Source organism: Ischnura elegans (genome assembly GCF_921293095.1).
Source record: "Ischnura elegans chromosome 13 unlocalized genomic scaffold, ioIscEleg1.1 SUPER_13_unloc_1, whole genome shotgun sequence".
NCBI lineage: Eukaryota > Metazoa > Arthropoda > Insecta > Odonata > Coenagrionidae > Ischnura > Ischnura elegans.
Genome location: NW_025791657.1, coordinates 9,825,041 through 9,852,625, shown reverse-complemented (window position 1 = coordinate 9,852,625; position 27,585 = coordinate 9,825,041). Strand labels below are relative to the sequence as shown.

The following is a 27,585-nucleotide window of genomic DNA, read 5'->3' as shown; positions in this document are numbered from 1 at the left end:
CAGAAGCAAAGCAGCAATATATTTTAACACGCAATAAATAAATGGACGCCGAAACCTAACACAATTACGCCGAACTTAAAACATATTTCCCTTTCAATGATAACTTCCCATTACATACAACATGCGTTGGAGAAACTGCGAGCGGATATAGGTAACATGTTCAGCATTTAATCCCAAGAAATCATTATTATTACTATGAAACAAAGACCTTACCCACCTGTGCACAGCCATTTTGAAATCTTTCCAAACCAACAACAACAATAAACAGCTGATTTCCTGAACGAGATTTTCAAAGGGTATTACATGTATCCAAGGCTTAAATTATTTTTTTAAATGTTAATAAAGCCACTACTTATATTTGCAAGTCAATATTCCGCAGAAAACAGAAACGGTTATAAATTCTCCTCTCTCTCATTGGTTGCGAAAAACTGTTATGGCGGTTTTCATACGGGAAAAGGCGGAGCTTCCCAAGAGGCGGAGCTTGCCTCGCACAAGCGCCGCCTCGCGGGTGTCGTGAACCCGCCCCTATTGTAAGCCTGCTATGAGTATGTGCCTCTAGCGGTAACAATCATAACTAGCCAACAGTTAATGTAAACCAATCTTTGCTTGCATAATCTTATATTAACATTGATCATTTCATTGATTATGACAATTCTCGTTAGGTCTCTATCCAATTTGCTGCGGTGTATTTTTTCTTTGAGACGATTGTTAGTCTTTTAAGTTTTATAATTTAAACTTATCTTTCACCGTGAGCATTATAAATAACGAATTCATTCATCATTGTAATGAATTTAGTTTCCCCGACGAATTTGGAGATCTCAGTCAGTCTGTGTTGGTGGTTTCATTGACGATTTAATTTATTCAAAGATTAATTGAGTGGTTGAAATCAAAACATGAATCGTACCGCCGGTATTTTCTCGGTTTCATCGGAAAGAAATTCCGAGAATACCCTGTGCAGACTATGCATGAAGAATAATGATTGTTATTACAACATATTCACTTCAAACGTAGCTTGCAGAATAACGGTGAAGGATGCCCTGCATGGTTTACTTGGTTTAGAAGTAAGTGGCACATTACCTGCATCTTTTCGATGTTTAGTTTTCATATAACTTTCTTTATTCAATGTCATGAGCATAATGTTGCACTCTTTTAATGTATAGCGTGTTGATTGCTCTCTTAGGTTGGATTGGGAGATGGCCTGCCTACCACCCTTTGTCCACTGTGTTTGAAAAAGCTCACGGAATTCAGTGTTTTCAAAAACATTTGTTTAGAATCGGACGCTAAACTCAGAAAGCTGTCTGGGAGTAATTTCTTTAGGGTGAGTACTTTCTTTTATTCGTAATTGAAGACTGGTGCATGGTATGTTTCGACAGCAGTGACAAATCAACGTAGATTCGGACTCAACTATAGTAGAAATTTGATAGGATTTACTCAAAATTTAAATCGATTTTTTACACGATGCCATAATTCAAGAAAATAAATACGCACATTCGATTGGAGATAAGAAAGTAATTAGAGCAAATACTTTTGTTAAGTTATAATATTAGGGAATTTTAAAGGACTTTGACTCCGTGCAAAGTGCTTGTTACCTTGGAGATGGTGTTGCAGTGGTGTTAAGTGAAGACGTTCTGTGCTATGACACAATCCTTTATAAAATGCTGGGTAACCGTCAAATGATCAAACAAATCTCTTAATATTTCCTGCTATACATGAACTGTGATAGCGCTGTAGATTAGTTTCTTTATCGATGGCCAAGCTTAAGCTCTAATGCACGAAAAAAGTATCATGTTTTAATTGAACTCTTGTTTATGTTTTAATTTGAATTCTTGAGGTTTGCGTTATTTATAAATACATACCTGCCTACGGCTCAGACACTTTTTTCCATATTCAAGGCTTATTATGCGAAAAGATGAGAAGTACAATGAATGCAAAAGTTGCCTAGTGTTGAAAATTGCGTTTAAGCTTTGAAAATGATAGTTGCAAAAAATGTCCTTAAAAAAGTTTTTTAAAAAAGACGTAAAATTGAAAACAATAAGAAAATAACTGAACTGTTTATTTGATTTAAACATGGCTTGTGTGGTGAAAAACCATTTTTAATTAATTTAGATGATTATCCTACATGTATGTAACAATCTTCACATTCGTGGCTAGGCCTATGATAAACTGTATTGCATTTTTAATATTTTTGGAGTGGTAGAACAAAGTTTTTTGTGTGAACTTAAGCTCTGTGTATTTTGATTATTATAATCAATTTTTAGGTATGTTTTTTACTAGTTTTTGAACACATTATTTTCAGATAAGTGATTCTGTTAGGTATTTACTTATTCACATAAGTTTTTGTAAGAGATTCTATGGTATGGGGAATGGATTAGTGTTGCATTTTGTAAATAACTCTTGTGTAATGATTTTTAAGTATGTGGTCAGAAATTGCCTTTTGAGCACAGAATGCAGTGAATTAGTTGTTTTAGATTTTTGTCCGTTATATTTTCAACTTTATGTTTTCGGTTAAGAACTTTTTCACCTAAATTTAGAGCTCAAAATGCATACAGATAATTGAATGATCTACGGCTGTTTAACAGTTGAAAGAAAATGAATAAATTAAAAAGAAGTTAATAATTTTGGTGAATTAGTATGAGCGTGATTGTCCTAGTTTTATATTTTTGTATTTTTCTTTAGTTTGAGTGGGTCGCTGGCGTAGGCGGAAGCTTGCAAACCAGAGTGTGTGTGTTTGAGATTGAGACCTACGCTGAAATGTGTTCTTCGGAGCAAATCCGCATGGTGCATGAGTGTGAGCGTGATTTTCCAAGTTTTACTTTTTTGTCCTTTTCTTTTGTCATCCTTCCAAATTCCCCATCCCCACCTTTTGGCCTGGCAAAGGGTACGGCCTTGGGGAAAATATTTTCTTTCAACTCAAAATGCATGTTAGCTGTATTTACTTTTTATTTTAATGAGTGATTAGATTAAGAATTTAAAAACGTATATGGGTCATTCCAATTCAAATCAACCAGGCCATGACACCCACCGACTCGGATTTGCATGAAACTTGCCATGGTCATACATTCTGGTATAATGAGAAATTGTGTACAATTTTAGCCCCTAATTGTCAATTGTTGATGAAATATGAGTAATTGAAATTTGGGCGTGACCCCTAAAGTGCCGCAGCGTGCAACACATGGTGATATTTATTTTCATCCATAACTCCATTCCTGTGAGATGGAAAGGCATGATTTTTTTTCCTAAAGCTAAGTGGTCCATTATGATCCCACGATTATAATTAAATATTCACTGCATGAAGTAATTCAGCTGCAAAAAAATAAAATTTACAAAAAAATCTCGCTTGTACCAATTTTCATTCTCAGCATCCACAGGGAAAGGCCATGCAAATACAGACTCATGGTTCAGTTTAAAGTAATCATTAATGTATGAGCAAAGATCCTTATGAAAAAAAATCTTGAGTCCGACGTTCCTTTTAGTAAAAAAAATACTCATTCATGGTCACGGGAAAAAATGGCTCTTTTTCAAGGCACATAGATATTACACAATTTAGAGGAGATATAAGCTTATACTCATGATTAGACAATATTGGAGCATGCATTATCTCACTATAGCGTAAGCTACTGGCTCTTATAGTAGGAAACACATAAGTAATCATGTGAATGTACTCCCCCACATACTGCTAATTTCGTGCTATCTGAACTATTCGAGCAGAGGGAGTTTTAATTTAAAAAACTGCATGATCCATGGTACACTATTACATCCTACGTTCATTTTAATCTGTGTCCAAAGACCAAATACATTTCATACTATTGATGTGGAGGTATCAGGATTACTAAGGTTCTTGTTTATCTTCTGTTTAATGCCGTAAACTATTCATTGCATTAGTTGCTCAGTGATTGCTCTCTTGCCTGTTGATATTGGTCCCTAGTATATCTGATAGGGTGGTTTCCTATTTTTTTAAATCCTTAAATGGAAATATTATTGCTCCTGGAGTACAAATTTCACGCTTTTACATTTTAAATGGCATCTATTTTTTGTGATTTAATGAAAATTGAAAATCTTCGAGCACGATAAAGCAATGGCAAAGTATGAATGCTGGGAAAAGCCCATGTGAAGTCTGGCTGCTGATGTGTGAGGCTATGAACGCCACTACGATGCAGGCTGCTTGCTGCCGAGCATGGCTCTTGGGTAGAGTACCCTGCTAGAAGGTAGAGCTTGGCTTAAATAAGGATTCTTAATACCCTATCAAACGAAGGAAACTTTCCGACCATAGGCAATTTTAATAGGTGATTATTAAGAGATGTTTCTCTGAGCTCTGTGCTATATGCATGCATTGGTAATCTCAGACAATGTAAAACTCCTATCTGCTCGTATAGCATCTAGGTCCCTGTGACGTCACGTGGAGTGGCATCGCATGGGTGCCAATCTGGCTTTTTTCAATTGAGGTTAAAATTGACCATTAACATTCATCTAAACTGGGATTTCTAAAACCAAATAATTTTTATATTATGAATACACTCATGGTGGGTAACGAATCGCAATCAATGCTTTTCGTTTTCTTTGATGAAGGAAAGTACCCTTATCTCGAAATTTCAGTACCCCAGTGCAATTTACCATTTGAAGGGTGAATCGCGCCCGGTAGGGTCTTCCGACCTGTTGGGATGCGTGGGACATTTTGTGTCCATGGACATTTTCTTCTCCTCGTGCGCGCTTTCCTTCAAGTCTATCTTCCAAGATCAAACTGAGGATTTAATACTTTTCTGCCTCAGTAAGGTCTTTTGTGTAAAGTTTGCACTGGGATAATTAAAGTAAGTTTTGAGTTCTCTTTTTTAACTTAAATATTTTTCAGATAAGTAATTTTGTTGGATGTTAACTTTCTCAGAAAATTTTTCTGTAAGAAATTCTCTGTACAGGGAATGATTGAATGACTGGTGTTCCACTTTGTGAGTAAATTTTGTGTAATGTATTTTGTGTATGTAGTCAGAAATTATTTTTTGAGCACAGAATGGATTGAATTAGTTGTTTTAGAATGTTTTCCTGGTATACTGTCAACTTTATGCAGATGTCTTTGGCAAAGAACTTTTTCACCTAAACCTAGAGCTCAAAAAGCATGATAGCTGTGTTTACTTTTCACTTAACTGAGTGATAAGATGTAGATTAAAAATATCTCCTAAATTTGTCAACCGCCAGGCTATTGATGTGGAGCTGTCAGAATTTCTTAGGTTCTTTTTTATCTTCTTTGTTGTGCTGTACAGTATTCAGTGCATTGGATGTTCAGGCATTACTCTCTTGATCATTATCGTATGTAACAGTATTCACAATCGTGGCTTGCCATACAATATGCCGCATTTTTTAATGGTTTTTGAGGAAGGTGTTTTGAATAAAATTTACACTGCGAATTTTCATTATTATTTTGATTTGTGAGTAATTCGTTATTGTTGGGAAACGGAATGGTCTTGAAATTTTAAAATAAATTTAGTTAATTGCAATTTGAGCAAAAGGTCAAAAATTGCCTTTTTGAGAATGCATTGTAGTAATTGTTTGACATTTTTTCTGTAATATTTCTTTGGCGAACAGCTTTTTCACTTAAATTTAGAGCTCAAAAAGCATTTTAGCTGTGTTTACTTTTTACTTTACTTAGTGATGACATTTGATAGTTAAAAAAACTGCTAAATGAATAAGTTTCATCCACCAGACTATTGATGTGGAGCTGAAAGAATTTCTTATAGTCTTCTTTCTCTTCTTTGTCATGCTGTGCACAATTCAGTGCATTGGCTGTTCAGGCATCACTCTCTTGACCATTGAAATGGGTCCCAAGAATCTCTAACTGCTGTCACATCTATGATGTTTTGTACCCATGGACATTTTCCCTTTCCTTCAACTCCCTCTTCCAAGATCAGACTGAGGATTTCACACTTTCCCTTCTCAGAATGTTGCCAACATATGAGATTTACGCCGTCTCTCCCAGAGTTCATCTTTGAGTACATGTAAACAAGACGTCAAGAACGACAGAAATGCATCAAAAACATATCCCACGTCAAAGATTCGTATTTAAAGATACCACTGTTGAAGACAACTATTTTCTTGCTTCCATGGCCCCAAGGATGTTATAATACAGCCACTACATGAACTCATTATACCGAGAATCTTCCTGTGAAATTTCGTTTCGGCAGCTTTGTAGCTTTTGAGTGATAAATTAGCAGACATGTAAACACCACTTTTTTTATGCAATAGCTTAGATGACACATTAAAAATCCTGTTTCAAGATTAGGAGTATCCTTCAATTTTTGACGCTGAAAGAGGAGAGTTGTTTATCATTGTTACTTTATCTGCAGAGTATCAAAGAAGAGGAGGCAGCTGATGACAATTTGGGATCTCCAGCTGAGACAACTGACAGCATTAGAGATGAGATACAAGGCACCTCACATCTCACTTGCTCAGTCAAAACAACTGAAATATACATTCCTGTGTCAGACTCCCATCAACCTGGAGCAAATATGTTGGTAAGTTTTACTCTCATTGACAATGAAACCCGAGTTAAATGTCCTTAATTTTTAGGTATTTTCTACGTTGCATGACGAAATTGCTTCTGCCCAGCGTAACTGGATGCATTTCTACAGGAAGTCACCCTCACTCGAGTGACCATCTGTTGTATGTCATGAGACAAAAAGCTTAACCACTCTAATCTATTTGCATATAACTCAATCTTAGCTATATAACACCACTAATCCTCTGTGAGAAATGTTAACGGTGGACAATCTCAATTCCCTTTGCAAGCCTATAGCCTTCACACTATCAACTACGTTGATGACCATGGATGTGAAACAGCTCCCAGTTTAGTCAGTCTATGATGCAGAACGTGCCTAGAATATGCTTCTCTCTTGGCACTAAATTTAACAGGGTTCCCACTCAACCGTGAAAACCTTAAAACCGTGAATATCCCGTGAATTTCGTCTACCGTGAAAAAACCTGGAAATAGCCGTGAATTTCGTCATAAAACCTTAATAACCTCTCACACTTGATTGTAGATCTATGATTGACTGATCAAAAGAAAAATTGATACGTCGATCATGTTTCAAGGTCAGTAACTCGCAGACACTGCCCACCCATTTATGTGCACACGTATGCAGTAAACCTCGATCTGTCATTTTTCAGGGGGATGATTGAAAAAAATGATGAATGCGGGAAATCGATTGATGCGGGAATGTTTGTCCGGGTTGCCTTTGTCCCACCAAACGCTGGATTTTTGCGAATTATGATATTCATTAATGGATTCAAACAAGATTTTGGCTGATTACAGGAATATTATTACTTTATCGAAACGCTTGGGTCATATTGTTGATTCGACTTATCTCTCTTTCAAATACCCTAAAGGAACAAGCCGCATCGCTAAAAAATGTTTGCACTCCACTTGGAATTTTCGCTGCTACTATGCATTTCTGTCTGATGTAAAAATTCTTATCCATCAAATGCCATTTCAAGTATACGTATTTACGAGAGAAATGTGCGTGTTATGCCTCAAACAACTGATTTCGCCATCGCAGTGATTGGTTATGAGATGGATCAAGAAGGCCAAAAATAGTTTATTATTTCAAATGTTCCTTTCTAGCAATTAAATTTTTTATATGATTGAGGCAATGTGGCGTTAATCGTCAGCGGCATGCCCACCTGATCCTCGGCTTCATCCCACTTCTTGTTTTCACCAGGGATCTGGCTCTACCCCCACCCCTGCCATAATGTGCTACTGGATATACCGAGGCGTTCTGCAATATTCACGTAATTCTAGCCCGGATTCTTTTCTTCATCATCAATTATTTACAGTCCACCTTTTAAAGTTCTCACTTGTGTGTGGAAAATTATTCGATGGGACCGCGATCTTCAAACGATCAATGCGGGAAAACGATACTTCGGGGAACGACAGATGCGGGAAAAAATTACATTGTCTTTATGGAACTTAATTTGGGACTAGGAGCGGCGAATGATGAATGCGGGAAAACGATCAATGCGGGAACGATAAATTGGGGTTCCACTGTATTCGGAGTGCAATTATTGGTTAGTGTATCATGACGAGACACAGACCTTAAGCCTGTGATTGGAAGACCGGTAGCTAAAATGTTCATTAACCCTGGCAAAAAATTGACTTCCCCGCCACCCTCCATTTCCCACCCTCAACCTTTAGCCGGCTCAAAATTTTGGCAAGTATTGGTGACGTCAATAGAACACTTTCATTGCTAAGTTGGCATTCCCGGTGTCTATCACGTTTGTTAAATTTTATAGTAGTTAAAAGTGCGACCGGTTATTGTTATGTGATCAATATTTCTTCCTAAAATGGCTTACCAAAAGATCGTGAATTTGGTGAAATTTAGACCGTGAAAACCTGGAAAAAACCGTGAATTATGTAATTTAGTTTGAGTTGGAACCATGTTTAATTAACATGACATTTTTTAGGAACATTTCTATAGTCTTGAGTGAAGGATGCATGTAATAGGTACAGTCGGATTCAAAAGCATTGCAACAAATGGAGCGGCGCTACTTTCGCCGCAGTTTGGAAATCGAGTTTTGGCATTTTCTATTGTACCAGTGGGAGGGAAATTTGAACAGCATTCCCACCTCCCGTAATATTTTTATAACAACATCGTTAAAGGGAAATGGATGCGGGATATGTGCAATGTTTAATACCACATAATTTATGCAGCTCCTGCTAGACAATACATCTACATCCAGAACATCAATTTACCTTCTCTTGTACCTTGGCCGATCGGTCGAAGTATATTGTCTTACAATTAACGCTGAAGCTTTTCGATCAGCGATAGCGAGCATAACATACATATAAAATATCCGCCGCAATATCACAGTAAATATTACGAGTGAGTGTTTAAAATCAGCTTGATTTAGTGACACTAGAAGACCGGTTCATTCCTTGCCTGACAAGGGTCGTAATGAATCCACAAAGAAGTCAACGTGTGAGATGGACTAGTGGTTAGGGTGAAGACTTACCACGGCAGCAATCCCAAGTCGGCAGTTTGAACCTCTGCGGATCAATTTTTTTCAGTTACATAGTAAAGCAGTGACACTTTTTTCCACTTTAACTTAATTAAACACTGCTGTCATTTTAAAATTTTGAATAGAGAAAATTCTCTTTTTGCTTTCTGCAGATATCATGTACGTTTTCACCGAAATATCAGTGCTCCAATAATATGGAAAATATTTCAATCAGGTAAACTGCTCCATCAAGTCCTTTTGCATATTATCCGAATATTCTATCGTTTTCAATAATATGTAGATACTCACAAGACCCGCTTAATTGATGGGGCCGGGTCAGAGTAAACTTGAAAGGTTGGCACATGAAGCAACCTGCATTCGTTGCCTTCGCGGCGAGCCAACGAGGACGGACACGGATGCGACTGAGCAACTGAACCTGGAGTCAAACTCCAGGAGCAAGTGCCCAATCGAAATTAAGATTAGGGGATGGAATATATTGTGGTAATTTGTGTCCCCACAGGCATTGGGCTGTCTGTGTGTTTTCTTTCGGTCTCCGTGGCGAGGTTTTTCCTATCTTTGGATTCATTTTTGGGCTCACCGTTCACCTCTCATCACTACGTGGCTCCATGGCCGAGTGGGTGTACACTATGTTCTGTAAATCGTGAGAGTCCTGCGAAGGATCGAGTCCGACGTGATCATACTATTTTTCATTTTTTAAAAGATGTATTCTTAATATCAACATAATCTATGCAGGTGGCTGAAGAAAAAATCAGCAATGAATTTTTAGACGAATAAAGGTATTAAATTAATGACTCTAATTTGATATTAGTGACAGGTAGAAATAAATTAGTATTTTAACTCTTTCACTTAAATATCCGACGACTGTAAGTACTTTTCATATAATACCAAATGAATATTATCCATTTTTCCAACTTTTAAATAACTTTTAAGTTATCATACCGAAATATGGATATCTATTGGGAAATCTATTGCCCTTGCCTTCGGATTTCATTCCTGGCAAATTAAGAGAAACATCACGGCCGGCTCATTTTTCCCACCTACATGCATCAGATCTAATCACGGGTGAGCATTATTAATAAGTTTGAAGATATGGATGCATCAATTTTGGCCATTAGCGTATTATATTAACAGTATATCTTCATCATTTTAATACACATGCTATTATTGCTATTAATACCCATTAAGCCGCCTTAATAGGCGAACGGCGGGAAGTATTGGAACACCAGCCGCTTCCATATAAAAATTCCTTTAATACGCAGGTGAAAAACGAATTCTCGCACCTATCAGTTCGGCAAAATACCTCTATTAATTTGTTGTTTCTGTCGGACCTGGAAATGTAGTGGCGTTCTAATATCATGTTCACCGTGTTATTGTTAAAGATATCCATTCTCATTTCCTCAAGCAATATACGCTTCGCTCTCAGTCTCCGGGTCTCATGCAGCTGCTAACCTAATGCGCTAAACATACATGTAAAGCTTCCTGAACACCCGTGGTTGTTTTTGACTAATCTCACAGCTTTCCTTTGTGTTTTATTAAGTTAAACAATTAAGTCTTTCTACACGGCATTCCATATCCTCGTTGCACATTTAAGATATGGTCGGACGCTTGCGTAATAGAACCTCTCTTTTCATTTATCGTCCGAAAATCTTCTCTCAATACGCTTGACGAATGCTAACTTCTTCAGGGCTCTTAAAAAATATTTTTTTGTGTGTTCCCAGCAATAGGTTCGAAGACATCGTAACTCCTAGATACTTCACTTCATTTGTTGCCTTTTCGTTTACCCCAAAAAATGCCCGAAATTAAATATTCCGTTTTGGTTTTACAGATGACTCTATTCCAATTTTTAAGGCTAAAATATTTACCCTGTGATCACATATACCGTCTATGATATCGATTTGTTTTATCAAATTAGGACGGCTTGCTGATTAATGATCTAATTTTTATTTCCTCTAGCGAGCTTGTCAACTACTTGTGCAAGTGAGTGATGTATTAGTGCCTTTACTAAGATTTCAGATATTTATTTATTCCTTGATTTAGGGTTTAGAGTGTAAGAATCCAAAATTATAGACGTGGGATTGGAAAAGTAAATGCAGATACTTGATTTCCTAATTGGAAAATAATATTATTTCGTTGATTAATTGAGCACCAAAAACTATCTAATTTAATATAAGCTAAGGCGCTGTGTATTTTAACTGCTGGAAAACTCCACCACCTATTCCATCGCGTCAATCGCAATTGTAGATCTTATATACTGGAGGGAAAACTTCACTGTCGCTTATATCCTTCATAAGTTAATTCTCTGTTCCTATGACCATGTCTGCATCCTGAAATATTTACTCCATTTTATCACTCTTGTTTATAACGCTATGACAATAAATTGCGACATAGTTAATGTCATATTTTTTTGCCTTTTGGTTGGTTCTTTTGTTCGCTAATGTGTATAAATGAGTGTGTCACTCTGAAAGTTCTAATTAATTTAGATATAATAGCTTTTTGTGGAGTAGGCGCTTTGGAATTATCGTTATTTACTGGGAATTACTTCTCCTAAATTTACTTCATGTGATGTAAGGATTTTCGCATTGTGGACTACTTCGGAGGCTACATTTAGTTAGATGGCTTTAATCGTTTAAAAAATTCACTACTGATTTTTTCTTGAGTCACCTGCATAGATTATGTTGATATTAAGAATACATCTTTTAAAAAATGAAAAATAGTATGATCACGTCGGACTCGATCCTTCGCAGGACTCTCACGAATTTACAGAACATAATATACACCCACTCGGCCACGGAGCCACGTAGTGGTGAGAGGTACACGGTGAGCCCAAATATAATTCCAAAGATAGGAAAAACCTCGCCACGGAGACCGAAAGAAAACACACAGACAGCCCAATGCCTGTGGGGACACGAATTACCACAATATATTCCATCCCCTAATCTTAATTTCGATTGGGCACTTGCTCCTGGAGTTTAACTCCAGGTTCAGTTGCTCAGTCGCGTCCGTGTCCGTCCTCGTTGGCTCGCCGCGAAGGCAACGAATGCAGGTTGCTTCATGTGCCAACCTTCCAAGTTTACTCTGACCCGGCCCCATCAATTAGGCGGGTCTCGTGAGTATCTACATATTATTGAAAACGATAGAATATTCGGATAATATGCAAAAGGACTTGATGGAGCAGTTTACCTGATTGAAATATTTTCCATATTATTGGAGCACTGATATTTCGGTGAAAACGTACATGATATCTGCAGAAAGCAAAAAGAGAATTTTCTCTATTCAAAATTTTAAAATGACAGCAGTGTTTAATTAAGTTAAAGTGGAAAAAAATGTCACTGCTTTACTATGTAACTGAAAAAAATTGATCCACAGAGGTTCAAACTGCCGACTTGGGATTGCTGCCGTGGTAAGTCTTCACCCTAACCACTAGTCCATCTCACACGTTGACTTCTTTGTGGATTCATTACGACCCTTGTCAGGCAAGGAATGAACCGGTCTTCTAGTGTCACTAAATCAAGCTGAATTTAAACACTCACTCGTAATATTTACTGTGATATTGCGGCGGATATTTTATATGTATGTTATGTTCACTATCGCTGATCGAAAAGCTTCAGCGTTAATTGTAAGACAATATACTTCGACGGATCGGCCAACTTACGAGAGAAGGTAAATTGACGTTCTGGACGTAGATGTATTATCTAGCAGAAGCTGCATAAATTATTTGGTGTTAAACATTGCACATATCCCACATCCATTTCCCTTAAACGATGTTGTTATAAAAATATTACGGGAGGTGGGAATGTTGTTCAAATTTCCCTCCCACTCGTACAATAGAAAATGCCGAAACTCGATTTCCAAACTGCGGCGAAAGTAGCGCCGCTCCATTTGTTGCAATACTTTGAATCCGACTGTACAAATATATATGTGGTAAGAATTTTTTCTTCAATGGCATGTCATGATTTGTTCATTAGAAAGAAAACGTCACCAGTGCATACATTGTTTAGTAACTGACTTTAGGGGAATATTTTATGGTGGAATTCTTCAAATTCCATCTATCTGAAAATAGGTACACAGACAATGAGGATATTACTGCACTCCATTGCAAGTATTGAGAAAATACTTATCTCTCTTTCTCCTATTGTCATGATGTGGATATTTTTGAAAACATTTACATATAATGCACTCATCATCATCATCATCATTGGTCTATAATCCTAAGGTTGGTTTCATGCATATCTCCACTTAATTCTCGTATCAGCTAATATTTTCACTATAATGCACGATAAATGACATTATAAATCTAGCTTCTACAGGATGGAATATTTGAATATTTTGGTAAGTTTTATTACCATCTGCAGTGAAACCTGAGTTAAATCACCCTAAGCTGTTGACATTTACTACAAAGTATTAGGAAAGTAGCTTTGCCTATTGTAAAATGCATGTATTTCTACAGAAAGTCACCCTCTCTTTTGTGACATGGGGACCAGATGCAATGAGGTGAAAAATGAAGGACAGCACCTTATTAAATAAATGATAAGAGGTAAAGTAGGCCAATTGAAAAATAATGACAATTTTATAATTTGGAACAATAAAATTAATTTGCAGTATGATTTTATATATTTTTCTGTGGATCTAATTTCCCTAAGCAATTTATGTATTTGTATAAGCTAGCTATTAACACATTCAATTCGGATGCGATTTTCATGAAAGTCATCAGAATCGGTCCATAAAATAAGAAAGGAAAAGAGGGAGTTTTCCAGAACATACCTTCGGTTCAAACACTACTATTTACTTACTCTTACTCCCAGGGCCATACATATCTAAGTAGATATTTGGCCGCACCAACAATCCTCTTCCATCTATCTTTATTTCCTGCGTCCTCCTCGGTCGCTCCTAATCGCTCCAGGTCTACCTTCACTTGGTCCCACCACCTTCGCCTTGGTCTTCCTCTTGGCCTTCTTCCTTCAGGATTCCTCATTATAACTTGTTTTAAATGATTAGTGTCCTCTCTTCTCAAAATGTGCCCAGCCCATCTAATTCTTCTACATTTAAACTCGCACACTACATCTGGATCCTTGTATAGCTCTCTTAATTCTCTATTGTGCTTTCTCCTCCACTCTCCTCCTTCAGAGATTGGTCCATATATTTTCCTAAGGATCTTATTTTCAAAAACAATTAATTTTCTTTCTTCCTTTTTATCCAGTTTCCAAGTTTCACTTCCATATAACAGTACGGGTCTTATGATTGTTTTATATATTCTGGTTTTAGTAGTGTGTGATAGTAATTTTGAGGACATGAGTTTGTTGCAGGCGTAGAAGCATCTGTTAGCCAGATTTAGCCTGTTTTGTATTTCTATTGCTTCTTTGTTTTCTCTTGAAATAAAAACGCCTAAATACTTAAAGGAGTCCACTTTTTCAAATTTGTGGTTGTCTATGTAGAGAGGATTTTGATTTCTGTTCATTTCATTTCTTGTAAAGTGTATATATTTAGTTTTTCCATCATTTACTTTTAGTCCTAGCTTAGCTGTTTCTTCCATGAAAAGTTTTGTAAGCCGGCGTATGTCGTCTAGATTTTCTGCTAAAATTACCACATCGTCTGCAAAAGCAAGTATATTTATTCTGGAGCCAATTGTTACGTCTTCGTCCATTTTTGCTACTTTTTGAAGAGCTTCTTCTATTGCTAAGTTGAATAGGATTGGGGATAGTCCATCACCCTGTCTTACGCCTGCCTTTATCCTGAAAGGTTCCGACACCCGTGCATTTATTCGTACTGAGCATGTGGAGTCTGTCATACTTGTTTTAGCGATGTTTATTAGCTTTTTTGGAATTCCGAATGGACTACTATTTACACCCTATTAAAAAAAATAAAGCGAAGATGAGTAGGACATTTAAAAATTGTGACATTTTTATAATTTAGAGTAATAAAAATTAATTAGCACTATGATTTTGTGTATTTTTCTTTGGACTTAATTTTTTTAAAGCAATTTTTGCATCTTTATCAACTCTTAATGAATTTTTACCTTGGCTACATTTTCTTAATTTCTCTCTGCAGTCCACTGGGATTTAATCAGAGATAACACCCTATCTTCATTTGTATTGTTCCCTGGTATGCTGAAGAAATATTCAGAATGGCTATTAAAGGATTTCCTATAATGACTAACTAATAGCGATGAATTGCTAGAACACATGCGAGAATGTGTGGATGTGAAATGGCAAAATAGCCCCTGTTCTAATTTTGTCCATGCACTCGTGCAATTCCGCTCCATTTTAGAAATAAATGCAGCTCTAACCTGCACAATTCCGTGCCCACAGTAAAACGGCCTTATCAAAGATATTGGGTTTTTGCAATCTTGCATCACTTGGATTTTTCCATCATTGTGCCTTGTCAACCAAATTGATGCCCATAGATGTAAAACAGCCCCCAGAAAAATCAGTCTATGATTCAGAATATGGAAATAGGGTGGTTTCCTATTATTTTTTATTGCCTAAAGCGAAAGGTTATTACTCCTAGTGTACGAATTTCACACTTTTAGATTCTTAAATGACGACATCTATTTTTTGTGATTAAATGAAAAGTGAAAATTTTAAAGCACGCGAAAATGCGACGGCTAAGTAGGAATGCTGCGAAAACTCCGTGTGACGTCGTTCTGGTTCCCGCTGCCGCAAGTGAGGTGACCTTTGGGCAAGGCTTTGAGTGCTGATACGATGCAGGATGCTGGCAGGTAGCAGAGTACCCTGCTAGTTGGTAGCTTTTGGTTTAAATAAGGATTACTATTCACCTATCAAATGAAGGAAACTTTCCGACCTTAGGCAGTTTTAATAGGTGATTATTTAGACATTTTTCCCTGAGTTCTGTGCCTCATGAATGCATTGGTAATCTCAGACAATGTAAAACTCCTATCTACTCATATAGATTCTTGGTCCCTGTGACGTCACGTGGAGTGGCATCACATGGGCGCCAATCTGGCCTTTTTCAAATGAGGATAAAATTGACCATTGCCATTCGTCTAAACCGGTATTTCTAAAACCAAATAATTTGTATAATATGAATACACTAATGGTGGGTAACGAATCGCAATCAATGCCTTCCGTTTTCTTTGATGAAGGAAACTACCCTATTCTACTGCCTGGAATATGATTCTTCCCTGTCACTAAATTTCCTTAACATGAGATTTTTTAGGAACATATCTGTAGTTTTAGGTGAGGAATACCTGTAATCAGTGAAGGGGGAGTTAAGGTGAAGAATAGCTGTAATTAGCAAAGGGGGAGTTTATGGGGTATGAAATGCCCCCAGAGCTCAGAAAATTTAAGTTTAAACCTTACTTAATTGGATTAATATTACTTACAGAATAGAAAAAATGTCCCTCAGAAAGCCGTAAAACTTATCATTTTGAACCATTTATCTTAATTTTTTTTGGGGAGGGCCCCCACACCTCCAGCTTACCCTAGCAAGTATTCCATGCCTCCTGACCCCCCAGTTTTTATTAGTTGCGCCAAAACACATTCCGTGCTGACCGTATTTTAGAGAAAATGTCCTGTGGCTGACTTTTTGGCAAAAATTTGTATTTTTCTATAATTATTTTAACGACGTGATCTTATTTGTGATGCTGGGCATATGTTTTCAACTTTTTTTCTAAAGGTAACCCTTCATTTGTTGAAAAATTTGAAATTAAAATTTTCTAAGTCTCCTGTCAAACTTGTGATACCTTCCCGCAACACACCGATATTTTCCCGATATTTCTTAGCTCTTAGTCAGTACTGCAGCGAAAATCCATTCAGACTTTATCACTTTCTGGAAAAAACTAATAAAAATAGTAATGCAGCTAACATTAATTTTTAAATCTAGAAAAGATACATTTAAATACGATTTTAAATGTTTTATCGTACTAAAGTAAATATTGCGAGTATTACCAATATTTCCTGCAAAAGTGTTGTTCCCTATAATGGGAAATGTGACTGAACAATATGATATCCTCTGGAAAAGATTTTATAATGATATACAATGGTTTATGAGCAAAAAGGAATTTTTTTATGGACAAATAATTATTGTAATAAAACATTGTTTTACAAATCAGAAATTGACTAGCATATGAAGGATAATTTTTCATTTACTAATTACTATGCTTCAAATAATATCATTTTTAAATAGAAACATTTAAATTGAAAATATAAAAGGCATGCATTAAAAAAAACTATTTTTTCCCGCTTGGTAAATAATTTTCTGCATAACAAATTCTAGTGATACTTCTGGAAACACTCATGACACAATCGAGGCACAGCCAGGCAGGTGGGGCTATAATACTGTATAATGTGTCCTGGTGGACATTCTTCTTGAAGCACTGCCTACATCTCTTCTATTTTCGTCTTTTCTGTCTTTCGTATTTTTCATATAATCGGGGTAATGTCCTGATAAGCCTAGGTTTTGGATGAGGCGGGCTAGGATGACTATCTCCTCAAAGGGGTCGAAGGTACAGATATTGTCATAAGAGATTCTATAATTTGAATTTGAAAGTCGAAGAGAGGAATTTTCCAAAAATTTTCTGTGGATAAGAAATAATGGTACAGTAGCAATAAGTTCAGTAGGTGGGTTCCCAATTTTTAGTACCATTTGATGGGTTTCCTTTCAATGGGAAAGTAAGACATCATTTGATCCTAATGATCGATGCCACAATTGTAATTGCTGTAATCAACAACTGCCTGAGGTTTCGAGGCTTTCTTGGCATGCACCCTCGTCACTTTGTGAATTCAATCATTTTTTTTTGGCACTGAATTCAGCGCTGATCATCCGCATTTCCCTCTTATCATTCCACCTTAGGATACAGTTTTCATCCACAGGAAAGGCCTCCACTAACTCACCTTTCTTTAATTCCTAGGAGAGCATAACAGGAAGAATACCTTTCTTGCCTCTCCTCAGTGTCCCCATCGCTTTAGTTTTTCCATTTGGATGGAATCTAGATCTGGCCACACTGTTATAAAATTTATCCATATAAAAGGATGGGCCGCAGTCAAAATCTTCTACATCATCATCTTCTACAAATGCCCTTTTCCAGACACTTCTGAGTTGGAAGATGCTTGGTATTCGAAGGTTTGGATTGCAAAACCCTCTGCTTCCGTCAACATATACAACTTTATTGCGTACCTGTAGTGCTTTCCCCTCATCTATTCACCATATCCCAGCCTAGCACTTCTTGGAACCATAGACTCTTCCAAACTGAGGTCACGAGAGAGGGTCACTACTTTGTCAATTGTTTCCTTGAATGAGTCTATAACGGGGCTAATTTTGAATAATCAGTTGGTCAGAGGAGTGTTAGAGTCAGAGAACGTTGATAGGTTCTCGTGGAGTTGAAGGGCTTGGAGAAATGACATGAATTGACCATACGACTTCTCTCTCCTGAGGCAATGCCAGTCATAAAAGGGATGAGCTTTTCAATAATGAGAGATACAGGTAATTTTGATAATCTTACATGAAAAATAAGGCAAAAATGTGGGGAAATTCTTCTATGGTTAAATATTTCGGCCAAGTAATTTTCCTTCAGGACACGCATTGCCCATTTTATATCCTCGTGCCAGATCAGTTTCTCTGAGTTTGGTGGCATGAGATTGGGTTTGGGGAAGTTGATCTCTTAAGGCCTGGTTACATGGTGCATTAACCTGTACGGGTTAATGAATGAATGCGTGTCTGTTTGCATGTCTGAATTCATGGACGTTTGCAAGAACGAGAAGCATGAATGAGCGGTTACACAGTACATGCGTTCGCACAAGTTATCACACATTTTCTCGTAACGCGAGGCGTTTAGTTTTTGTTTATTCCCTTTACAGTGCGCAAGTTTTAAATGTGTAAACAGTATCATTAGGTGGGAAGCAGACGATACCTACCAGAAAATAATTCCCTTTTCTTTGTTTCCTGTAGGACCAGGAAATTTCACATACTGGTAATATATTTGCGCTGCCGTGTAAACAGTGGTGTTCATTGTGACTACGTAGATTTCCGCAGTGTTCAGGTTCCAATTTCTCCATATTTCCGGTGCAACCGCGTCGGTTTGTTGGTGATGACAACAGTTTCTCACAAAAGTTGGATTGCCTAAAGATTTCCCGTCATTAGTGCAATATTGTCTTGAGAATTCGTATTTTCTGTGGAACAATAATTACTACGAGCAGATAAAAGGCGCAGCAATGGGTTCGCCTTTGTCACCAGTGATAGCGAACCTGTATATGGAGCAATTTGAGAGAAAGGCACTGGCCTCTGCGAAGCACAAACCATCCCTTTGGATTCGATATGTGGATGATACCTTTATCATCTGGCCCCACGGCAAGGAAAATCTACAGGAATTCCTACTGCACCTGAATTCCCAACACAATGATATACAATTCACCATGGAGTTAGAGAAAGACGGCCAGCTACCTTTTTTGGACGTCTTGGTAAAGAAAAGGAGTGACGGTCACCTCGGGCATTCTGTGTATCGGAAAGCCACGCATACGGACCGGTATCTAGACTATGCCTCGCACCACCATCCTGTGCAAAAGGCATCCTTGATAAATACACTTTTTCACCGGGCCCACCGCGTTTCGGATGCTGAGTCGCTGGCAGAAGAAGAGAAACATCTAATTGCAGCATTGAAAAAGAATGGCTACCCGGATTCGGCCCTGAAAAGGACCATTAAAAGAAAACCACTTTCAAGTGAAAAAACGGAAGACGAAAGAGCTTGGGCCGTCATTCCCTACGTCTCAGGGGCCACCGAAAGGATTGCCAGGGCCCTGAAAAAGCACGGCATCACCACCAGGTTTAACTGTACGACAAAAATTGGTGACTTGCTGCCCACAGCCAAAGATAGACTACAGCACGACCTTCATGAAGGTGTTTACAAGGTCCCTTGCTCATGTGGAAAAGCATACATCGGTGAGACTTGCCGTTCACTCAAGATACGGATGCAAGAGCACCGAAGGGCAACGAAAAACAGGCAATTCCAGCTGTCTGCCATATCGGAGCACGCCTGGACCCCGGGACATGACATTAAGTTTGACGACGCCAAGATAATAGTGAAAGAAGGCAGATATTTTCCCAGACTCATCCGCGAATCCATTGAGATAGCCCGGACGGACAATTTTAACAGAGACGACGGCTACCATCTGGATGCCCATTGGAGGAGGCTCATTAGGCGGACCAATAGGAGAGCGGCAGCCACAACTGGCGGGACTGACCCCCTATATAAGGAGGACGAAAATCGTGGACCGGCATCATCTTCGACCTGAAGACGCTGGCAGCAGTGCCAGCGAAACTGTTGTCATCACCAACAAACCGACGCGGTTGCACCGGAAATATGGAGAAATTGGAGTGGTGTTCATTGTAGTTGCCGAAGTTGTTTCATTTTGTGCCTATAATATTTATTTATATTTAATATTTATCGTTATCGCTCACTTTATGTTATCTCAATAGTACTCTATTTATTTCAAACCGTTATCAAAGTTAATACTTGTTGAAATTTGTAGACACATCTTGTTTTTAAGCCGTGTTTACTAGACATTTTTCTGTCATCTGTTTCACTGAGTGTAGATGATGTATGAGAGTAGATATTTTTAATACTGTTCTACTTTTGTCCGGGACGGTTATAAAGTTAAGAAGATATTTGCTGTTGATGGAAAAGATGTTGGTTTAGAGATCTGGTAGATTTATGAATTTGCTAATGTTAGTCGTCTTTTTATGGTGGGCCAGTGCATTCCCACCTCAGACTTATAAAAGGTAGAATTGTCGTTAATTCGTATGATATAAATTATATTTAAATGTGTTCTATTGGTCGTATATAGCCGTTGTATATCACAGATGTTGTGTTGAAAACTCTGTTATAACCTCACAGATTGTTTTGTTCCGGCATAATGCAACCAATAAGATACCATAGGCATAATCTTGGTATGTCCGGCATACGTACAGGGATATTCTGTATGAATATTAGTGTAGATGCAAATGGTGAGTTTGTGGTAGGATTCAAGCACTTACGATACAGTACAAATACGCGTTAATAGTTACTGAATAGCCCTGCAGATGACAACTAAATGTGTTGTTTCCTTTGTTTCCCACCAGGTGGCTCTGTTATGAGTTCGACTTGTGCGAATGCATGAACGAAATTAGAACAGGTTCTATTTTCCGTTCACGCGTTCATGCATTTGTACATTTTGGGGTGGTTACAAAATGAATTTTTCCATTCATTCTCGCGTTCATACATTTAGACATTAATCCCTAAGCGTTAATGCACCATGTAACCAGGCCTTTAGGCATTTTTTTGTTGGGGAGGATGCCAAATAAAATGCTTGCAAGGATTTAGAATATTATGGAAAAAATCAAGTAATGAGTCTCTAATACAAATGTTAGTGAATGTAAGTATGGGGAAGTCTAGCTATTGTGCATGAAATGTAAATAGTAAAAAATAAATTGCAATGTAGAACCAGGACTTCACTGAAGTTATTGTAATATTTATGCAATTATGGTTATTATTTCAAGCGTAGCAGCAAATAAACATAATAAAGTTAAAAACAAATTTTGCTGTGATTTCATCATAGCAAATAAAATTCTCCCCGAATCTTTTAAGTTGTAAGAAAGGAAGCATTTATTATATATCATAAGGATTAAATTACACATAACTGGAGTATGTCCGACATTAGGTAACCAGCCAAGCAATTTATCATGATAGCATTAATTGATAATAAAAATAAAAATAACTACAAGGGAAAAATATTTCCATTCCTTCTCGTAAAACCAATTAAATAAACACATGTTAATCATTGTGTGAAAATTCATAAAGAAAGATAAAATACCTTGTAATAAAGTATCTTGTCTATCCTTGTCAACTGTAAAAGGATATTTTTTTATTTCGCTTTGAATATTTGTAAAAGTTTTTTTGAAGGCATACAAACAAAAGGGTGGTTCCCGCTTCTGCAAGTGAGGTGACCTGTGGGCAAGGCTTTGAGCGCTGATACGACTCAGGATGCTGGCAGGTAGCAGAGTACCCTGCTAGTTGGTAGCGCTTGGTTTAAATAAGGATTATTAATACCTTATCAAACGAAGAAAACTTTCCGAACTTAGCCAGTTTTAATAGGTGATTATTAAGACATGTTTCCCTGAGCTCTGTGCCTCATGCATGCATTGGTAACCTCAGACGATGTATAACTCCTATCCTCTCGTGTAGAAACTAGGTCCCTGTGACGTCATGCGGAGTGGAATCGCATGGGCGCCAATCTGGCCTTTTTCAAATGAGGGTAAAATTTGACCCTTGCCATTCGTCTAAACCGGTATTTCAAAAACCAAATAATTTGTGTATTATGAATACACTAATGGTGGGTAACGAATCGCAATCAATGCCTTTCGTTTTCTTTGATGAAGGAAACTACCCTATTGTGAGAAATTATTGCTTTTTTCTGTATTATAAAATAAAAGTAATAATGAAATAGATTGTAAAAACCCACCCCCAAAGACGTACTTGCGGAGTAAAATCAGCTGAAATAGAAAAACAAAGAAAAAATAGGAAAGATTTTTTTTTGGAGTTTTCCACACGGCAAACAGGCAAAGAGCGGGGACTGACCCTCTCCCATACCATAACACCAGTGGCTGGCGCTCAGGGCGGAATATAATGCAGAAGGGAATCATGACGTAACCCTTACGTCATCAGCCACTCGGTAGCCACTGCCATGACGAAGACATTACGTCATGAGCAGGGAATGTGTTAACCCCCCTAGCCTTGATTTCTAGCTGTGCCCCTACCTGTAACAGGTACAAATTTTTGATGAAAATAATTTTTTTCCATGGCATGTCTTGATTTGCTCATAAGAAGGAAAAAATTGAGTAATTGTTTATAAATTGTTAAATAACTAAGACAATGTCATGATAGACATCTTGAAATTCAAAATAAGTACACAGATAATGAGGATTCTACTGCACTCCATTGCAAATATTGAGAAAATACTGATCTCTGCACCTATTGTTGTGCTGTGGACATTTTTTAATAAAACATATCATGCACTATGAATGACAATATAAATTAAGCTTCTAGAAAATAGAATAGTGTCTCCTTTGTGTTGTCCCTTTGACTATTATGCTATAAACACTATCCATTGGTAGCATGCAAGCCGCGTTCTCATTACTTGAGTAAGGATTAACACATTCAATGCGGGCCCGATTTTCGTGAATGTTGTCAGATTCTGCTGATAAAATGAGAAAGAAAAATAGAGAGTAGTTTTAGTGTCATAACTTCCTTTCAAATAGTGCTATTTTCAAACAAAGCACACGATTAGAGTATGAGGGAAGCTTGCTGAAGGCCGTGCACACAATTGGAAGACTCAAAAGTGGATATTAGTCACTAATGGAGGTGGAGAAAGGCCCCTGTCCGACCGGCAGAGCACGTCAATAGGGTGGTTTCCTATTATTCGTTATTGCTAAAATCGAAAGATTATTACCCCTGGAGTACGTATACATTTCATGCTCTTAGATATTTGAATGGCAATATTTTTTTTGCGATTAAACGAAAAGTGAAAATTCTCAAGCGCGCAAAAACGCAATGGCTAAGTAGGAATGCTGGGAAACATCCGTGTGACGTATTTCTGGTTCCAACTGTCAGTGTGTGAGGTGACCTTGGGGCGAGGCTTTGAGAGCCGCTACGATGGAGGCTGCTAGCAGGTAGCGATAGGCTTAAATAAGGATTATTAATACCCTATAAAACAAAGGAAACTTTCGGACCATAGGCAATTTTAATTGGTGATTATTAAGAGATGTTTCCCTGAGCTCTGTGCCTCATGCATGTATTGGTAATCTCAAACGATGTAAAACTCCTATCTACTCGTCTAGAATCTAGGTCCCTGTGACTTCACGTGGAGTGGAATCGCATGGGCACCAATCTGGCCTTTTTCAAATGAGGTTAAAATTGAACATTGCCATTTGTCTAAACTGGGGTTTCTAACACCAAATAATTTGTATATTGTGAGTACACTAATGGTGGGTAACGAATCGCAATCAATGCCATTTGTTTTCACTGATGAAGGAAACTACCCTATTGACATGTTCCATATCATGTCTTGGATGGGGCCACGTCAATTGACATGGCCCCATCAATGCACGCTGAATGTGTTAAAGTAATTACAAACCCCTCCCCAGAGCTCAGAGAAATTTTTAAGTTTAACGCATTTTACTTAATTGGATTGATAATACTAATAGAATTGTGTAAAGATGAATAAAGTATCCCTCAGAAAGCCATAAAACTCACCATTTTGAACCATTTATCTTAAAATTCCGCAATTTATTAATCTTGCACCTACCCCTTATCCTGGTGGGTATTCCATACCCCCACACATATTGGTATTAGTTGCACCTAAACCCCCTTCCAGCCTTAATTCCTAGCTGTGCCCCTGTACAGCAGAACATGTTGATAATTTTCCTAACATTTGTGTTCTATAGATTGAACTCTTTGATGTTTTTTCTGTTTTTTTTCGGACTATTTTGTGTCTATTATCATCACTGAAAACAGACCATTTGATCGATGCACCCCATGTAAGTAGTCACGGCAGAACTCGGAGAGAAACCGATAATAGCTGGTATTATACGTAAACCATAATCCTCTATTTTAGTAATGTATACTTTAATTACAAAATATAATTTATTTTATTTTATGGCGGAATTCTAGAATACTTTATGCTCTAATGGGTTAAATCAGCTATTTCAAGCGGTTAGCACCCTTAATCATACCGTATTTGCCTGTGAAACTCGAATCAATTTGTCCGTCAGCGACACGAGTGGCGACTTCTGTAAACACATTTAAATGCGCAGTAGGTGACAACACATTAAGAGGCCGCCTTGAGGATTCTCACGGGGAAAATTAAAGATTCTGGAGAAAATTCCTTCCGTCACGTCATCCACCTTAATTCCTGGCTGCGTCCCTGTTGTCAGCCATTTCATAATAATTTGTATATTGCGAGTACACTAATGGTGGGTAAGGAATCGCAATCAATGCATTTCGTTTCCTTTGATGAAGGAAATTACCCTATTGATGTCCTCCGTATCTCAGCTTGGACAGGGCCACGTCAATTCATTCAACTAACAGAATAGTGTAAGGAATTATAAAATATCCCTCAGAAAGCCATAAAACACACCATTTTGAATCATTTATCTTAAAATTCCTCAATTTATTAATCTTGCATCTACCGCTTATCCTGGTGGGTGTTCCATACCCCACAAGCCCCGGTATTAGTTGCACCCAAACCCCTCCCCCCTGCCTTAATTCCTAGCTGTGCCCCTGATGTCAGCCTTTACATTAGCTGCTGTGTTTTTAGGGTGTAAGGCATGTAAGCCTTAGGAACTGTTTAGTTTAATAAATGGCCATATGTAGGCTTGATTATGCACATGTAGGGCAAGATCAGTTTATGCTGGGGCTGATGATGTTCCAAGGTTCAGGTGGCCCTGCAATGTGGATGAAACAAATGGCCCTTATTATAAATAAATATGAACAAATGATGATAATAGCTCATCTTTATTGATTGATGGAATTCAGGACTTTGAAGTCCTCTCCTACAATCAAGCTGAGGATACGCAAATATTCCGAGGCCTTGATGGGGGAAGGCCACCCAGTTGGGAATCGAACCTGCAACCTCTGGGTTGGAAGGTGTAGAATTTACCCAATTAAACTGTAGCTTGCACATTGAGAAGCGTTCCACACCAAGGTGTGCAGAGTAAACTGGTCATGTAAGCCATTTCATTTTAGCTTGTCGCTAAAATCTTGTGCAAACATGATTTCAGCCAGCTTGAGTGGTCTCGGGAGGTTTTATTGTTATTTTTTTATAAACATTTGCATTATTAATTGTTTTGCCTTCATTGATTGACACTCAGCATTATCTTCTAGTGTACTGTGAAAGCGGAGAACGAAGATCACCTCAGTGAAGGTATTTGTCCCGTGACGTACACACCAGATCCAGCTGGAATACCAAGCGATGCCATAGACCCATTGGCAACGGATGATTTGGTGAGTGTACTTTTGCTTTGTTCAGCACAATTTTGTTATGACATATATTCAGGAATATCCGCCATGAAATATTCCAATATCCTTTACCGTAATAACAATACTTTTCCCTTACTTTATCAAATGTGAATGAGTAAACTTGAGGTGTGTCATAAGCCTTCATTTGACCATTCACGGTTACTCATCATCTTTGATAATGAAAAGCTTCTCTGCTATGTTTCTGTGCAAATTTTTGTCTGGCCCCTTCTTCTCCACTTCTCCACTATGTTGACATGCTAATTTTTGTCTACATTCTACGTTTCCTGACCTTTTCTGGCTGCTTTTTCAAGGAAGATTAAGGGAATTAAAATTCCTAAAAGTGTAGGCCCATTGGCCCAAAAGTTTTTTCAACTTACATAGAGATGTGTTGTTCTTGAAGAAATGATTCAAAATGAATGGTTCATTGCTCTGAACAGAATTGGGGCATACAGCTGCTCTGATCACTCACCTTTGCTCACTGAGCAATTGAGGGCTCTGATATTATGCTATTTCCCATTTATGTGAGCATAGAAACACCATGCTCACTTCCAATTGCCACAAAACAAAAGGAAGGATCATCATCATCAGTCCTAAGATTTGTTTTTGTTTGATTGGCTACTGATAAATTGGTGAGTGTTCTATTACTTTATTTAGCACAGTTTTTCTACAACGCAAATTCAGTCCTCCATTGAATATTCCAATTATAATAGCCAGAAAGCAAAACCTTTGCTCTAACTTTATCAAATCTGAACAAGTAAAATTTAGATGTGTTATAATTCTTCCTTAGAATTTTCATGGATACTCGTCGTGTTAGTTAACCCTTTCAAGATGGTGGAGTTCTCTCCCTAGCATGACTGCTGGATTGAGCCTTAAGGAGACTCTTCCATACCCTCCCTATGGAGCATTCTTGCTGGTCATTCGTTAATAAGGGGTCTTGCGGACCTTTTTCCACCCTTCCTAGCAGGGACTACACATGATCTCGGACTCCGAGGGTAATTGGCCTCCCTCCTTTAGGGGTTTATAACCTTACCAGCGGCATTGGTACGCAGTCAGTGATGATTTGTTTGTATAAATTAGCTTCATAGATAATTGTTGCTTGCAAGTAAATTGCAGACTTTGAATTGAATTCCTCATTTTATTAGGAGAATCGTCAAATTTTGAACGAAGCACGACCGTCAAAATTAACGCATTTAATGCAGAAACAATTTCCATGTTAATGTTTATGCTGAAATTGAGATATAAGTTAATATTTGTGGTAGAAATTTGTGTAAAAATTTTATATGCTGCTCCAAATGAAAAGAATGCAATTCTTAGGTTACATTTTTTGAGAAAGGAACAAATGTTAATCTCGACAACTGACTGAATGAACAATAGGGTAGTTTCCCCTATCAAAGAAAATGAAAGGCATTGATTGCGATTCGTTACCCACCATTAGTGTATTCATAATATAAAAATTATTCGGTTTTAGAAATACCGGTTTAGACAAAGGGCAAGGGTCAATTTTATCCTCATTTGAAAAAGGCCAGATTGGCACCCATGCGATGCCACTCCACGTGACGTCACAGGGACCTAGTTTCTACACG

The 27,585-nt window shown here is 37.7% G+C and overlaps 1 protein-coding gene across 2 annotated transcripts in view; it reads left to right on the top strand.

Moving 5' to 3' along the window:
- Positions 1-532: 532 nt before the first annotated feature.
- LOC124171997 (endothelial zinc finger protein induced by tumor necrosis factor alpha-like) overlaps positions 533-27,585 on the top strand; it is a 52,726-nt gene continuing 25,673 nt past the window's right edge. Inside the window, exons 1-4 of one of the 2 annotated variants that reach the window (XM_046551389.1) lie at positions 533-1,061; positions 1,181-1,318; positions 6,333-6,500; positions 25,868-25,987. In XM_046551389.1, coding sequence (XP_046407345.1) covers positions 894-1,061; positions 1,181-1,318; positions 6,333-6,500; positions 25,868-25,987 — 594 coding nt within the window. In that variant the 5' untranslated portion in view covers positions 533-893. Of the gene's footprint in view, positions 1,062-1,180; positions 1,319-2,693; positions 2,789-6,332; positions 6,501-25,867; positions 25,988-27,585 lie in introns of those variants that run through there. The other variant, XM_046551390.1, reaches the window with a different exon arrangement.